This window comes from Hyperoodon ampullatus (assembly GCF_949752795.1).
Source record: "Hyperoodon ampullatus genome assembly, chromosome: 9".
Classification (NCBI taxonomy): Eukaryota; Metazoa; Chordata; class Mammalia; order Artiodactyla; family Ziphiidae; genus Hyperoodon; species Hyperoodon ampullatus.
The window spans coordinates 63,983,473-64,001,292 of NC_136922.1; the positions used below are offsets into that span (position 1 = coordinate 63,983,473).

The 17,820-nt window shown below is 37.6% G+C and overlaps 1 protein-coding gene across 4 annotated transcripts in view; it reads right to left on the minus strand.

Annotated features, from left to right (window-relative positions):
* PDE1C (phosphodiesterase 1C) overlaps positions 1 to 17,820 on the minus strand; it is a gene marked incomplete at both ends in the record, with an annotated part of 536,637 nt that overhangs the window by 64,740 nt on the left and 454,077 nt on the right. For all 4 annotated transcript variants that reach the window (XM_079712011.1, XM_079712013.1, XM_079712012.1 and 1 more), the window contains 3 exons: positions 2,479 to 2,560; positions 11,513 to 11,633; positions 13,339 to 13,440. In XM_079712011.1, the coding sequence (XP_079568137.1) occupies positions 2,479 to 2,560; positions 11,513 to 11,633; positions 13,339 to 13,440 (305 nt within the window). The remainder of the gene's footprint in view (positions 1 to 2,478; positions 2,561 to 11,512; positions 11,634 to 13,338; positions 13,441 to 17,820) is intronic.

Sequence of the window (17,820 nt, forward strand, 5' to 3'; positions counted from 1 at the left end):
CAGGAAGGCAGAGAGAACAGGGACAATGGGGGAGAATGTGACTGGGGAGGAAGATGGTGGGCTTGGTCTTAGATTTGCTGAACTTGAGGTACCAGAGACCTATCCAGATGGAAGAGGGTCAAAAGAATTGGAAGAAACAGGGTTGGAAACTAGGAGAAGGGTCAGATCTGGAACTATACCTTTGAGAGATCACCATGCTGGGGAGATAGTTGATGCTGGGCTAGACTGACTGTCTCAACAGTTCAAAAATACCCAAGTGTTCTGTGACACATCAGGAGAAAATACAGAATCTAGAACTAAGGGTGATAATTCATTACACAGCCACATGAAACTAAATACCAGTCAAAGGAAATATAGTGTTTGGAAATATACAAATGCTTATTTGGTTTTTACAGTGACCAAGGTGGAAGTGATACTGGCATTTAATGCCCAGCAGTGAAGGATGCTAAAAATCCTGTAATGTAACTGGCAAGACAAGAATTGTCCCAAGCAAATACCAATAGTGTCCTGATAAAGAAACACTGATAGCCAAATTTGAATTGCAGTTAATTGCAGTATAATTTTAAGCTGAAATGGAAGTGTTTGATGACAGTATTTTCACCTTTTTTTTTCTCACAAGTTAAATTCATTCAACATGTCCAAACCCAAACTAACTCATCAGCTTTCCCTCCAATCCTTGTAAATAGGACATGGCTCAACCACTCAATCTAGATTGCTACCTTTATCTTAGCCTTGCATCCAGCTGAATCCTTAATGTTTTATATGCTACCTCTCTCCTGTATTGCCTTAGTTCTGATACTTAACATCTCCTCCCTGTAACATTGCAGGAAGCACCAGGTGAAGCCCTTGCCTCTAGTCTTACTCAAAACCCTCCAATTAATCCTCCATACTACTGATAGAGAAATCTTTCTAAAGCAGGGATTTTCTGTAAAGGGCCAGATAGTAATATTTTAGGTTTGGGGGGCCACATACAAAACCTAAACAAAGGAGTTTGTCATACAACTGCTTAACTCTGCCACTGTAGTGCAAAAGCAGCCATAGACAATATGCAAATGAATAAGCTTAACTGTGTTGTAATAAATCTTTATTCACAAGACCAAGCAGTTGGCCAGATTTGGCCCACAGGCTATAGTTTGCTGATTCTTACTCTAAAACATCAATTTATATATAGTTTTAACCTTACTTAAAATTCTTTAGCTGTGCCCTCATTTCCTACAGGAAAGTATAAGCACACGCTATTCCTAACCTGGACCTGATTTTCTCTCCAAACATGTCCCTCACCACATCCTACTCCCTACCTACTGCTCCAGTCAAATGGAACTATTTGTAATTAACTCCCTGACAATACTATACTGTTTTAAATTTCCTTGTTTAGTATATGCTGATCCTTGTCTGCAATTTCCTTCCACCCACCCCTATCCACCTCTAACACATATCACCATTTGCCTAGACACTGCCTACTTATCTCCTAGGACTCAACTCAAATATTACCTTTAAATAAGTCTTTCTGGGTCTAATGTTCACACACTCTGTTCTGTATCTCATTGTACCATGTACAATCTCTACCTTAGCATTGTAACAATCTAATAGATTTTGTTTTCTCAACCTCTTGCCTACCACCCAATACTGGTTCAATGTCTTTGGGATCAGACACCATGTATAATTTGTCTTTGTTTTTTTTATAGCATCTGTTACAGTGCCTAGCTGTGCCCTACACCTAACAGGAACTCAATATATTCATATGAAAAAAATTAGTAAGTCCCCAAAACACAAGTAGAAAAAAATCAATAAATCTTTGTTAAATTTATTTTTTGAATAATTTCAGACTCTTCCAAGGTGGAGATCATTGATGACATTTAATTTATGTTTGGCACTGGTACCCTCCCTCACACCTAAAGAATTCTGTAATGCCCATATATTATGGTTATTAGCAGTGTAAAAGTTATCTTTACCAAAAAAAAAAAAAAAGGTGCTAAATTTTTTTTTAAAGGAAGGAAGGGAGGGAAGGAGAGAGAGAGGAGGAAGGAAGGGAGGAAAGAAGGAAGGGGAAGGAAACATTTTTAAAGAGCCATTCCTGGAAGTAGGGTCATCCAGGAAATGGTGCTGTCCTGGAGACAGGGCTAGAGGAAGCATCACTGAGGAAACTTCTGGTATTGCATGCAGAATGGAGAGACTGAAATAGAATGGGCTTCCCACCACTAATTCTTGTCATTGCCTTAGTGTTAAGGTCCCTTTTTCTCTTGGCAGGGAATGATGGAGACAGCAGAGTGTCACTGTCTAATCTTCCTGGGAACCAGCTACACTCCAGGGAGAAGGATGGGGAGAGCTGCTCCATCAGCCCAACCAGCCAAAGCCATGAGCACAGCAAACAGAATGGAGCCAGGTTCCCAGCTGAAGAATCACAGGGAGCATCTGAGCTTACTTCCAGACACTCCTTTCTGGTTTCTCGTTCCATCCAATGGATTGGCAAACACATACCTACTTGTGACTGGGCAACCATGGTGGACTTTCGGTCACACAGAGGAGAAAAAGGCAGCCCCAGCTCTGCTTCTCTATCACCCTAGAAAAAAACAGGAGGTCAAAGTAAATTAACAACAACAGGCTGAGCTGCCCAGATTTTATTTCACAACTTCAGCTGCCACAAAGGCCACTGGTCTTTATTTTAATTATTCCAATTACATTATGTAATATGTCCTTTTGGGACCTGCTCCTCTGCATAAAAGACACCAAGAGGCTGAAGCCCTCGGGGGTCCAATCATTCCACCCAACTGCAAAGGTGCATGCTGTTGTATAGAAAGCCTCATCAGACAGCTATAGGTCCCCCAAGGAAAATAAGAAAAGCAACGTGTCCTGTGGCCTAGAGCCAGCAGAGCAGTCAGAATTCTTGTGTGTTCTCCAGTTGCCCTGTGCTGACCTGTGGCCCTTCTTGAGCCAGCAAACCCCTCCCAGTTGTGGGGAGTGTCTAACACACCAATTCTAATGGGACTGATTTGGACTCATTCTCCAAGTGCTACCTAAAGCCATAAACAACTGGAATAAGTGCTTCTGGGGTCTTCACTGCAGGGCTCAGTGATGATGAAAAGTGGAACAAAAAAGAAGCAAAGTAAATAATTGCTTGTGTTTATCAAGTTAGACAATAATAAAACATGATTCTCTGGCCAATATGTTCTCAACCTCATCAAAAAGCAAGACTATAATAAGTGCTATGGAAAGTCTAAATAATGATGGAGATGATTTTTAAAAACCATTCTGAACCAGAGCACAATACTTCAGTCACACGCCCAGAGGAAAGGGAAAATGTGTCACCCTTCTGAGAGCTGCAAAGTTGTGCTGATTCAATTTAACAGAAAAGAATCTGCCCAGGTTAATGGCTACTGACTTGGGCTTGAATCTGGCCTTGCTCTCGCCACCTGTGTGATCATAGGAAGTTTATATTCCCTCTCCACATTTCAATTTTTTTTAAATAAATAAATAAATTTATTTATTTATTTATCTATCTATCTATCTGGCTGTGTTGGGTCTTCGTTGCTGTGCACAGGCTTTCTCTAGTTGTGGCAAGAGGGGGCTACTCTTCGATGCGGTGCGGTGTGTTGCGCAGGGTTCTCATTGTGGTGGCTTCTCTTGTTGTGGAGCACAGGCTCTAGGTGCATGGGCTCAGTAGTTGTGGCTCGCGGGCTCTGGAGTGCAGGCTCAGTAGTTGTGGCGCATGGGCTTTGTTGCTCTGCGGCATGTGGGATCTTCCCGGACCAGGGCTCGAACCCGTGTCCCCTGCATTGGCAGGCAGATTCTTAACCACTGCACCATCAGGGAAGCCCCACACATTCAATTCAAATGTGGGATAATAATCCCTATGTCATCAAGTAACGATGAAGATTAAGTGACAAAATGTATATAAATTAAAAGAACAATTACTGTTTCCCAGTAGATATTTCTACCATCTAAGTGAAGATCTGAGAAACTTTTAGTGAACTTGTTACATCTAATTGTTACACTCTGATTATAATAAATATCACCAGTGAACCTATAGTAAATAAAGAGTAATGACCTAATTCGACAACCAAAGTTAAAAAACTGAATGCTTTTTCTTTCTAAGGCATGTTACCAAAGAGAAAGGATGCTAGTTCACATGCACATTTAAGATCTATTGAAAAGAAGGAAAAGGAATGGGCATCTGAGGAAGCTGAATAGTGGGGGTCACAATGGGTGCTGGGGACATCCAAGGGTCTCAGGAACAGTCCTGAAGTGGCTTAGTTCCTTCTGTACTCTTTCCTATATGAACAGCCCATGGGACACAATGGTCCCTCTGTTTCTGAGTATGCCTTGCTGAGGGCTGCTCTATCTCTCAAGTGGCATGCTGAAAATAACTTACTCCAAAGCTATTTCTACTTGGGCCGTATGACGAGAAGGAAGAGTATTTATAACATAAATTGTTGTTGTGTAGCTGGTTTAGTGGGCTAGCTCAGCTAACACAAATAAAACCCACTCTTATTCCTTATGAAGCAGGGATGTAAGTTGTTTTGTTGGTGCATTTTAATGGGTGTGGCTTAGAAGAACACTAACCACTTGACTATTAAGATGTCTGCATTAATTTGGATTTTATTACCGAAAAAGTGCATGATATTAAGCAACTTCTTATCCCATGGACTTGTCCATACCCACATCCACACATCACTTACATCTTTTGGATTTAATTAACTGTTACTACCAACTACTAAAAACCTATTTTAAGATAGTGGTCCCTGAATTCCCTCTGGAGGACAGATATATTTATAAATTGGAAAAAATACGTGGAAAGCAATACAGAAGAATGTACTTCTACAGGCGAATCCAGCTTGACTGATACAATATTTAGTACAACTCTTTAACTACTGGCCCTTGTGGAATTATTCATACACCTTCCTCTTTGTTAAAGAGGTCAATATTTTCAAAAAAGGGGGAAAGTCTCAGTCAGCACAAAGGATTTTTTTTTAAAGGAACTCATTTTTTTTTTTCCTCCAGGACAGTGCAGAAAAATAAATAACTATCATTCTTGTGGTGAGGGTTAAGATAACTGACTGATAAGGTCACAGAATCAATCTACAAAAGGAACACAAGGAATGTTAGTTGAAGGAATGAAAAGATGAATTTGGTTAGAAACACTCAAGTTCCTTTGGTCACTTGGACATTTATCACAAGCAAGCTGGGAGAGCAATTAGGCAGTTAGTTTTTCACAAACCACCACCACCCTCCATTTCCTGTCCACACGTAGCTAGACTACGATTCCCAGAATCTGTGCCAGTTTGTGCTAGATAATAAAACAGGAGGAGAGGGAATGTATTTCCACCACAGTTCTGGCCTATAAAATCACCTATGCCTATGTTTCTATGTCCTCCCTTCTTTTGTTGGCTTGATGTAGATAAGCACCATGGAAGCCATGTAGATGGTAGAGTCTGGATCTAAAATCACTGCTTACTGTAAACCATCCGCCAATCAAGAAACACTTGTCGGTACTTTACATGAGTGGGTGATAAAATTCCATTTTATGTGTACTGTTATACATGTGGGTGTTTGTTTGTTACAGCAGCTATCTGTAAGCAGCAAACCAATTAAGAGAAACAAAGGTTCTTTCTGTATTGGAAGTTCACAGGGCAGACGGCATCTCTCAATGCAAGAGCTTCAAAAGACTGTTAGGTGACATCTCAAGTGAGTGTTTCCAGGTAGACTGAAGAAAAGGTATTTGATTGGGGAGGCAACAAAAGCATCAAGTTGAACAAAATGCAGCAATATACATTCTTCTTTCCCAGAGGAAGAAGTTATAAATGTGAGGTATGAGAAAATTATTATGATTTTGGATTTAAGATAAGTATAGTAAAGACATCTTTGCCTTTCTCTCTCAGAAATTATCTTCTCAAAACAGGAGAATGACAAACAACAGAAACACAAATGAATATTAGGAGAAATCTGTAATCTCAAATCAAAACTACATGAGGAACGGCTGCAAAATGCTGTGAATATCTGGGAGGGGTGAGGTAAGATGCCCAGAGAAGAGGCCTATGGCTGCAGATCTCAGATAAAGCTTGAAGAATAGAGGTTTCCAAAGTTCACTCAGACAAGAAAAGTACCCCACATCCAATACATGGGAAAACCAGAGAGACAGTAAGCGCTGGTGTGAGGAGCTACTCTGCACCTTATTTAGCTCCAAGAATAGTAGAGAAGAAAATGTTGAATGAGAAAACACACAAGCATGGCAAGAGAGTGGGTGGATGACAGAGACTGAACTGTGAGCAGTCCTACAACTGTTGCCTACTGTCGACCAGGAAGAAGTAAAGGGCTAACACACACACACACACATACACACACACACTCATACCCCATGTCATAGAAGCCTCATAATAAACCATGGAACTTAGAATATTGCTGTTCCAGTTTCTCCCTGGCACATATCTCCCGCAAATAGTTGGTCAAAAAATAATGCATTTCACTCAAGGATGGTAAATAATAATAAAATGAAGAAGAAGAAGAAGGAAGAAGGGAGGAGAATGAGAAGAGGGGGAGGAGAAATGGGGGGGTAGAAAGAGGGGGGGAGAAAGAGGAGGCAGCACTATCACCACTACCAGGAAAAAAAAAAACTTATGAAAAGATACTTCACATGAAAAGAAAAAAAATAAAGGAACAGAAAAATAAAAATAACAGATAGGGAACATTCACCAGAAAAAACAGTGCCACCAAGTGATGACCAAACATACTGCCACGATCAGAAAGAAACTCCTGAAATTATCAAGAACCAGGGCTTAGGGAACCAGGAGCTAGCAGAGCTCAGAGAAGATATGGAAAAGAAAAACAGAACCATCATATAAATGAAGATTGTGTTGGAAGCGAAACAAAGGAGAGTTATTCTGGATAAAAACACATTAAGGGACATGGAGCTCAGGACTGAAAAAAAATACCACTGATCAGAGAGTTAAAGAAGATTTAAAGGAAAATAACAGACATGGAAGAAAAACAAGAGAGGCCACATATGAATAACTGTTTTTCCTAAAGAAGGAAACAAAAACAAATGGAAAAGGAAATCATTAAAGATTTAATGAATGTAACTTGAATCTATACAGAAAAAGAGCATGCCAGGTCCCAAGAAAAGCTATTATAGAACAATCATTATTGAAATATATCCTAGTAATGTCACCGGGCTTCAAAGGTAAAGAAATTATCCTTAGGGCACATAAGCAAAAAGATATATCACCTAGACGTGGAAATAATTCTAGCATGGCCTCCAACCTCTCCATAACAACATTCATAGGTGGAAGACATTTGAACAAAATCTAAAAAAGACCTCAGGGAAAGAAGGTTTGATTCAAAAAAATGTCTTACCCAGGCAAACTGTGACCCAACTATAACAGCAGTAGAAAAACTTGCAAACACACAAAAATGTGGTTTTTAGCACTTCTAGAAGAAACCATCAAGGAACAACTTGGACCAACCAATAGATGAATGGATCAACCATGGCCAAAGTGCCAGCACTGAGTAGAGGCAGGACAAGAACAACTGGAGAATTATGCCTTTGCCAAATTTGTTTATTTTCCACTTTTCTGGGTCGCACTGTTTTGGGTGTGTTTTTTGTAAACAGCATATAGTACATGAGATAGAATGCTCACTTAGAAAATATTAAGAATTTAGAAATAATATAGCCAACAAACAGTAACAAGGAATTAGTTATATTACGAAAGGAAAATGGGAAAGGTGTTGAGAGGTATGAATAAGTGCTGTCCTTCTTATGCGTTAAAAATGGGGGTGCAAATATACCATTTAAACCTGATATATAAAGGAATAGAGTTCTATTTAAATAACAAAGGTACAGCCTACAAAAATTAAGCAAGTTACAAGGAGGTGTTGGGGAAGCAGCAAGAGGAACAGAAGTTTACTATTGCAGGGAGGCAATAGATACTATCTAAATAAATAGAGGATGTAAAGTTTTCATTATCACGTTAGCCACTAGAACATAATATAAAACTTCCAAGTCATCAGAAGAAATAAAAACATAACAAAGCAGATGGTACCACCAACATAGTGAAAGATTTAAAAAGAAGCCACAAAAACAGAAATCATAATATAAAATATGACAGCACCTAAGAGCAAAGATGCCTGTCATTTCAACAGATGTTAATATGGCTGATTTCAAATAATAAAAGAATCTTAGACTGACTCATAGAAAAACCTCAATTATATACAGTGTTTAAAAGACACACCCAAATCAAAGCATCTCTGAAAAGGTTAGAGTAGAAAGTTGTGCAAAGACAAGAGTCTCCTCTTAAAATGAACCGAATTTGAATTCTAGGTAAAAGCATTAGATAAGACAAAGAAGCAGGCTTTATAATGATAAAGGTACAGTGAACTATGAAAATCTAACAGTTATGAATATCCAAGAACACAAATAACACAGAATCAACATGCATGAAGCAAAAACTATACCACATAGTAAATGAAAATAACAGAAACACCTGTCAGCCCACGATAGATCAAAGTTTTTAAAATAATATATAAAATACTTAAATGACATAATTAATAAGGTGGATGTGCTTGGTGTTCTTTGAATTTTATACCCTGCAAGTAGAAAATAAACCTACTTTTCAAGAGCCATGAACATTCACAAAAATTGATTATATAGTAGGTGACAAACGAGTTTTACAGTAAGATCCAAACAATGAAAAATATCCTTTGATCAAATTTCAATAAGCCACAAATTAATTGCAAAAGTAGAAAGCAAAGGAAACTACCACTGGAAAATTACATAAACAAACATCTCCATCTGAAGCAACTTTTGGACAAAAGAGAAATCAAAACCCAAATTACAGAATATTTAGAAAAGAAGGATTGTGAACACCTGCATATTAGAACCTACGAGATTCATGATAACACACACTCCTAGCCTTATATTTTCTAATATCAAACAGGCAGAATGAAAATAATTGAATTGAGCATCCAACTCAGGGAATTAGCAAAATAACAAAATAAACTCAAGCAGAAGAAATGAATTAATAAAAATGAAAACAGTAACTGACATCGTAAAATAAAAAAGATTAGCTAAAGATTAGCAAATAATCAAATGATTAGCTAATTTCATACAGAAGAAAGGGAAAAAAAAGACACTGATACAGGAAATAAACAAAAGTGGGGAAACCACCACAAACACAGAGGAAATTAAAAGAATTGTAGGAGATGTTTGAAAAATATACAGCAATACTAAGGAAATGAATCTCAAAATGTATTCACCAAAGAGGCAAACTTATACTTTCTTAAAGTTAATATTTCATTGTAAAAGACTTGAGGCAGTGGCTTGGATTTTGTAAAAAATGGTTGTAAAACTGAAGATGTAACTTACTCTTTTAGCAAAGCATAGAAGGTCTGGTCTATCAACACTGAGGCTATGCCCTTATTTTGAAATATAACCCAACTTCTAAATGTAATTTTTTCAAAGATTCTACAGTCCCATTGAGATTTCCCATTTGAACTGTCCAATTTAAAATCTATAGTTAAGAACTCAGGCAACATTTCTCCTACATGGGTTACTTACCACGGCTTAGGCATCTGGGTTAAAATATTAAGTCAATAAAAATAATTTACTGAATCATAATTGCTAAAAGATAGTTCCAGTCCAGTGAGATAACATTCCATTCCCAATTGGCAAGAAATTCAATATGCTTATTTTCACATTGCCTCTAGTACATTTTCTTTCAATTCAAGCTTATGTTTGTGCAAACAAGCCTTCCTTTAATGGGAAAAAATGTTCACATATTTAAGTAATTTCTCATATTCACTCTCTTACAATTAAAAAAAGGAATCACTTCAATACCTCAAACTTATATGAGTTAGTGATGATTTACCTCTGGCTATAGATTAAATATTCCTAGTTATAGGGAGTATCATTACAAAAGCAATAATCAAAAAAAGCATATGATAAGGGAAGTGGAGATTTGGAGAAAATTCTTTCATTAATATTAGAAAAGTAACCTCTGGAAAATGACTCAAAATTAGCCCTCCATTAAGGATGATTTTGCAGTCATTCCTGTATATACAGCATGGCCACACCTGTACAGCTCTAGTTCCTCTCACGCCCTTGGGTTCCCCTTGAGAACTACTCTGTGAGGCCAAGCAATGACCATGTAAGGGAAACAGCCATATGCTGAATAAGGTACCTGCTGGCGTATTCATAGAACAGCTTAAGGGGGCACACGTGTGTGCATGTGTTGATGTGCACCCTTGGACAGAATGAAGGAATTGTAGAACATTTAATGTGGGAAGGACACTAAGGAAAAAATCTGGTCCAACCTTCCTTTAAATCCTCCCACCTTCCAAAAAACAAATCACAGATGAGACCACTGGGAACCAGAGGAGTGATTTTATTAGTTCCAGACCACAAACCAGTTGGAATAAAAATTCCAGTAAAGGGCCTTCTGAACTTTGCCTAATATGTTGTTAACTCTAGTCCCACTTTGTTACTGGATATTGTGTGCAGCTTCAGAAGGAAAAAAACAAACACAGAAATGCCTTCTATAATTTCTCCATTCAAACTAGAATCATAAGAATAAGAGTAATCATGAGAGTAATTTGCTTCCAAAAATCTGAGTAACCAGTGAAAGAGTACACCTCTTGTCAGTTGAGGGGACAAAGTTGAGACTGGTGTTGATATGTAGTGTTTTATGGAATCTCAGAGGTCTCTGAATCTGTACTGTAACCTCCCTCAGTAAATTAACAAGAATTAATGAATTAACTGTATTAATCTGAATTAACTGTAATTCAGGTCCCACAATCTACATGTCATCTTGCCTTCAGCCTCAGGACCTCACGTCTCGAAGCAGATATTTAATGGCAGCTCTTCTTGAGATGAGCTTAGCACACCTGTCTGGGTTTGAGAAGACAGCAGTCCTGGGCTATGCATTTATTTACCTTTTTATTTCTCTACTTCTATGCACCTTTTAAAAAAATAAATTTAAAGCAATGTATCCTCATTAAAGACTCTCACTATTCTTGTAGAAAATACAACCCTGTGTCTTAGGATGTATTAAGTTTAAATATAATTGGAATAGTAGCTTCTAGTGATTTCTTGACCTCAAATTGCCCCACCCGGCTTTGGAATTTGACAACATGGGTTTGTCTGCTAGAAAGGAACAATCCAGCCAATTATAACAGAGAAGCGAGTTAAAGCGACTGCCATTTGGTCACCCACCCCCCAAAAAAGTAAAAGCATTCCTCAGCTGACATTCTGACAAAAGACTGCCACAAGGAAATGCATTTTTTTTTTTTTTGCATAGGATAGAAATACCATAACATTCCGAAAATCAGAATTTAGGTGAAATTCAAATATCACATGACCAGAAGACCAAAAAAAAAAAAAAAAAAAAAAGCTGTGATTCCTCCCTCCACAAAGAAGGTGACTGTAATCGTAATAGTCTTTATCACAATGTTGCTGAAATATAAAATTCAGGATATGTCCATGGATGACAGCAGTGGGGGCGTGGTTAGCAGAGCAACAAGGTACCTGTCTGAAGAACTCCTCCAGGAGTGACATCGTCCAGCGGTGGTGGAGCTCCCAGGCTTTTGCTGGATGGCTAATGTCTGCCGTGTGCAACATCAGGGATAATGCTTTCGGCTTTTCAATTCTGTAAACCCAAAGGATCCAAACACATGATGACCAAACTTACAGAACCTCAATAAGAGTTTTTAACAAATCACCATTCTTAAAAATCCCTTCCAGAACACTCTTTGACATAAATCACAGCAAGATCTTTTTTGATCCACCTCCTAGAGTAATGGAAATAAAAACAAAAATAAACACATGGGACCTAATGAAACTTAAAAGCTTTTGCACAGCAAAGGAAACCATAAACAAGACGAAAGGACAACCCTCAGAATGGGAGAAAATATTTGCGAACGAATCAATGGACAAAAGATTAATCTCCAAAATACATAAACAGTTCATGCAGCTCAGTGTTAAAAAAACAAACAACCCAATCAAAAAATGGGCAGAAGACCTAAATAGACATTTCTCCAAAGAAGCCATACAGATGGCCAAGAAGCACATGAAAAGCTGCTCAACATCACTAATTATTAGAGAAATGCAAATCAAAACTACAATGAGATATCACCTCACACCAGTTAGAATGGGCATCAACAGAAAATCTACAAACAACAAATGCTGGAGAGGGTGTGGAGAAAAGGGAACCCTCTTGCACTGTTGGCAGGAATGTAAATTGATACAGCCACTATGGAGAACAGTATGGAGGTTCCTTAAAGAACTAAAAATAGAACTACCATATGACCCAGCAACCCCACTACTGGGCATATACCCTGAGAAAACCATAATTCAAAAAGACACATGCACCCCAATGTTTACTGCAGCCCTATTTACAATAGCCAGGTCATGGAAGCAACCTAAATAAATGCCCATTGACAGACGAATGGATAAAGAACATGTGGCACATATATACAATGGAATATTACTCAGCCATAAAAAGGAACGAAATTGGGTCATTTGTAGAGATGTGGATGGATCTAGAGACTGTCATATAGAGTGAAGTAAGTCAGAAAGAGAAAAACAAATATCGTATATTAACGCATGTATGTGGAACCTAGAAAAATGGTACAGATGAACCGGTTTGCAGGGCAGAAATAGAAACACAGATGTAGAGAACAAACGTATGGACATCAAGGTGGGAAAACCGCAGAGGGTGGGGGTGGTGGTGGGATGAATTGGGCAATTGGGATTGACATGTATACACTGATGTGTGTAAAATCAATGACTAATAAGAACCTGCTGTATAAAAAGTAAATAAAATAAAATTCAAAATTTTTTAAAAATAAAAAATAAAAAAATAAAATCCCTTTCATTCTCCCATCTCAAACCCCACTGCAGCTGAACTAGGGGAAAACCATCAATTCATCCTACAACTTGGATTTTCATCAGCAAGGTCTCCATGCTTATTGAACTGGACACCTCAAAAACTGACTCAAAACCGTTTCTGGAATGACTGCCATCATTAAAAAGACAACAAAAATCCAAGAGTTACTCACTGACCTTTATTTGCTGCCTCTGCATTGAGTGGATCTTCGATAATTTCGTTTCTGACGGAAATACTTTAAATTCTAATTGGGGCAAATTGTTACTGGGGCAAATTGTTATTTCAACTCTAATGAGAATATATCTGTGATAGGTACAATTCTCAGGCTTTCTCCTCCAAGCATCATTATTTTATGAGATCACTCAATAACGTCATATTGAAGGAGATAAACTTTAAAGGTACAGTGACATGGACAAAGACAAGGTCAAACACCTATGAAAACACATGATGTCACAGGCTCACTCACGCTTCTGGCTGCTGCAGAGCAGTCTTCATCGCTTTGATTTGCTGGAAATGACAGGACATATCCGTAGCCATCACCATCTCAATTACCAAGGTCCGAAACTCCCTTTCAGGGACACCCCATGGAGAAAAAAGGATAGAAGTAAAAAATGGAAAGAAAAATTAGTTTATTCTTTGCAATTTCTAACCCAAATCAGTTACATCAGTTACATGGTTGTGACATTTCGAATCTAACTTGAGTCTTTTAGGTGGACTTTTTTGTGAGGAATAAAGGAAGGTTAAAGATTAAGGATATCATTTATTAGGAATAGGATATGTGGAATGCACATATCATTTGGAAAATTAACTCACAGGAAAAATTCCAAAGAAACTGAAGGTGTAGTAAAGCATTCCTTTCTCTACTGAATTCAAGTTTTAAGAAAAAATTAATTTGAAATTAATCCTAGGAGGGGGACTGATAATCCATAGTACATGTTGGATATAGGTATTTCACTTTTTTTAATAGACTTTTTTAGAGCAGTTGTAGGTTTACAGAAAAATTGAGAAGATAGTATAGAGAGCTCCCATATACCCTCTCCCCACCCTGCAGTTTCCCTCAGTATTAACCTCTTACATTAATGCGGTACATGTGTCACAAATGATAACCAATATCGATACCTTACATTCACTCCAGTCCATAGTTTACCTGAGGGTCCACTCTCATGTTGCACAGTTCTGTGAGGTTTGGCAAATGCATACTCGCATGTTCCCCCATTAACAGTATCAGACAGAATAGTTTCAACACCCTAAAATCCCCTGTGCTCCACCTATTCATTCCTCTTGCTCCTGAACCCCTGCCAAACACTGATCTTTTTATTCTAAGAACTTTATTAAAGTAGAATTCGCATAGAATAAACTGCTTCCCTAAAAGTTGCACATTTCAATTAGTTTTAACAGTTGAGTAAAACTTTTGGAAGGACCACCACAGTCGTGGTTCTGAACATTTCCATCGCCCTCAAACCTCTCTGCAGCTCACCTCTTCCTCTACCCACAGGCCCCAGGCAATGTTTGATCTGCTTTATGTCTAGATAGTTTGCTTTATGTCTTTCTGGTTTTATTATATATGTGTGTGTGTACTCATACATATATATAACTAGAAAATGCAAACCAGAGAGGCATAAAGCAGATATATATGTGTAAGTGTATATACACATATATGTAGAGTACATAGGTACATGCACGTATATATTAAACTAGACACTAGGTATACACACTTATATGTATCTGCCTATGCACACACACACACACACACATATAAAATACAAAATGTACTCTTATTTTTCTAGCCTTCTTTGCTCAGCATAATGATTTGCAATTCATCCGCATAGTTGTTCATCAATAGTTCATTGGTTTTTACTACTGAATGGTATTCCATCATACGAGGACACCACAATTAATTTATCCATTCACCAGCTGATGGACATTTGGGTTATTCGATTCTAGTTTGGAGCCCTTATGAATAAAACTATGAGTGTTTATGCACTAGTCACTGTGTAGATATGTTTTCATTTCTTTTGAGTAAATACCTAGGAGTAGAATGGCTTGTTTATAAGATACATGAGTGTTTAACTTTATTAAAAAAACTACCAAAATTTTTCAAAGTGGTTTGTATCACTTTACGTTTTGACAATCAGTGTATGAAAGTTCCAGATTTTCTATATCTCAGCCATTCTAAGGGATATGTAGTGGTATCTCAGTGTGTTTTTCATTTGTATTTCTTTGATGACTAATGATGTCAGGCACCTTTTCATGTACTTATAGGCCATTTGTATATCCTTATTTAGGGAAATGCCTCTTTCAGACCCTTCCTCCCCCCCTTTTTTTTTTTTTTTTTTTTTTTTGCGGTACACGAGCCTCTCACTGTTGTGGCCTCTCCCGTTGTGGAGCACAGGCTCCGGACGCACAGGCTCAGCGGCCATGGCTCACGGGCCCAGCCGCTCCGCGGCATGTGGGATCCTCCCGGACCGGGGCACGAACCCATGTCCCCTGCATCGGCAGGCGGACTCTCAACCACTGCGCCACCAGGGAAGCCCACCCCCTTTTTTTTAAAAATTGAGCTATGATTGATTTACAATATTATATTAGTTTTAGGTGTAAAACATAAGGGTTCAAAATTTTTATTCCATTTAAAGCTATTATAAAATATTGGCCATGTTCCCTATGTTGTACAATATAGTCTTGTAGCTTATTTATTTTATACATAGTAGCTTGTACTTCTTAATCTCCTACCTCTATCATATAAGTGATATCATACAGTATTTGTCTTTCTCTGTCTGACTTATTTCACTACACATAAGACCCTCCAGGTCCATCCATGTTGTCGCAAATGGCAAAATTTCATTCTTTTTTATGTCTGAGTAGTATTATATACATATACCACATCTTCTTTATCCATTTGTCTGTTGATACACACTTAAGTTGCTTCCATATTTTGGCTATTATAAATAATGTTGCTATGAACATTGGGAAGAATGTATCTTTTCTAATTAGTGTTTTCATTTTCTTTGGATATCTACACAGGAGTGGAATTGCTGGGTCATATGGTAGTTCTATTTTTAGTTTTTTGAGGAACCTCCATACAGTGTTCCACAGTGGCAGCACCGATTTACATTCCCACAAACAGTGTACAAAGATTCCCTTTCTCCACATCCTCCCCAAGATTTGTTATTTGTGGTCTTTTTGATGATAGCCATTCTGACAGGTGTGAGGTGATATCTCATTGTGGTTTTGACTTGCATCTCTGATGATTAGCAATGTTGAGCTTCTTTCCATATGCTTGCTGGCCATCTGTATGTCTTCTTTGCAAAAATGTCTATTCATGGACCTTACCCTTTTTAAAATTGAGTTGTTTGTGTTCTTCTTATTGAGCGGTAGAAGTACACTATACATTCTGGATACAAATCATATGTAAGATATATGTGTTGTGAATAACTTCTCCTACTTCCTACCTCGCTTTTTTTTTAACAGTGTCTTTCAAAGAGCAAAAGTTTAAAATTTTAATACCATTTTAAAAAATTTTAGTGGAGTATAGTTGATTTACAATGTTGTGTTAGTTTCAGGTGTACAGCAAAGTGATTCAGTTATACTTATTCATATATTCATTCTTTTTCAGATTCTTTACCCATATAGGTTACTGTAGAATATTGAGTAGAGTTCCCTGTGCTATACAGTAGGTCCTTGTTGGTTATCTATTTTATATATAATAGTGTCTGTATGTTAATCTAAATTTTAATACAATTTTTTTAATGCTTCATTCTTTTTGGGGTCCTATCTGAGAAACCTCCAACTACCCCAAGGACTTTGTTTTCCTCTGGAAGTCTTACCATTTTAATCTTTTATATTTGGTCTATGATCAATTTCAAGGTAAATTTTGAGTATGGCGTGAGGTAAGGATAAAACGTTTTTTTCATATTGATATCCATTTGTTCCAACACCACTTGTTGAAAAGCTTTTCCTTTCCCCATTGAATGCCTTGGATGGAGATATAGATATAGATATAGATATACAGATATATATCTATACATACACACACACACACACACACACACAGACTAGCAGCAAGCCATTGGAAAATAAATAAAATAATTTATTTTACAATAGCACAAAATATAAAACACTTAGTAGTAACTTTAAAAAGTAAGTGTAACTCCTGTTCACTGCAAACTACAGAACACTGCTGATTAAAGAGGACCTAAATAAATTAAGAGATATACTGTCATCATGTAGCTCTTTAGCATTTCTTAAAATGCAGCTCTGTTGGTGACAAATTTCTGTAGTTTTCCATCATCTGAAAATAATGTTATGTCATCTTCACTTTTAAAGGATATTTTCATGGGACATAGCATTCTGTGTCAACTTTTTTGTTGTTTCTTTTAACACTTTAAAGACATTATTCCATTGCCTTCTGGCCTCCATGGTTTCTGATGAAAAGTCCAAAGTAAATCAAATTGTTCTCTTGAATGTAATGTGTCATTTTTCTCTAATTTTATCTTTGACTCTTAGCAGTTTGACTATAATATGCATGCAGGTATGTTTTTCTTTGAATTTATCCTGTTTAAGTTTGCTGAGTTTCTTGAATCTATAAATTTATCTCATTCACCATGTTTGGAAAGTTTTCAGCCATTATTTCTTCAAACATATCTTGTGTCTCATTCTCTCTCTCTCTCTCTCCTGTCTTTCTGAGACTGTAGTTGTCCCTATATTTGACCACCTGAAATTGTCCCATAGGTCCCTAAAACTTCTCATTTTTAAAAATCTTTTTTTTCTCCTACTTCGTCAATATGGATAATTTGGATTGATCTTTTCTTTTTTTTCTTTTTTCTTTTTTTTTTTTTTTTGTGGTATGCGGGCCTCTCACTGTTGTGGCCTCTCCCGTTGCGGAGCACAGGCTCCGGACGCGCAGGCTCGGTGGCCATGGCTCACGGGCCCAGCCGCTCCATGGCATGTG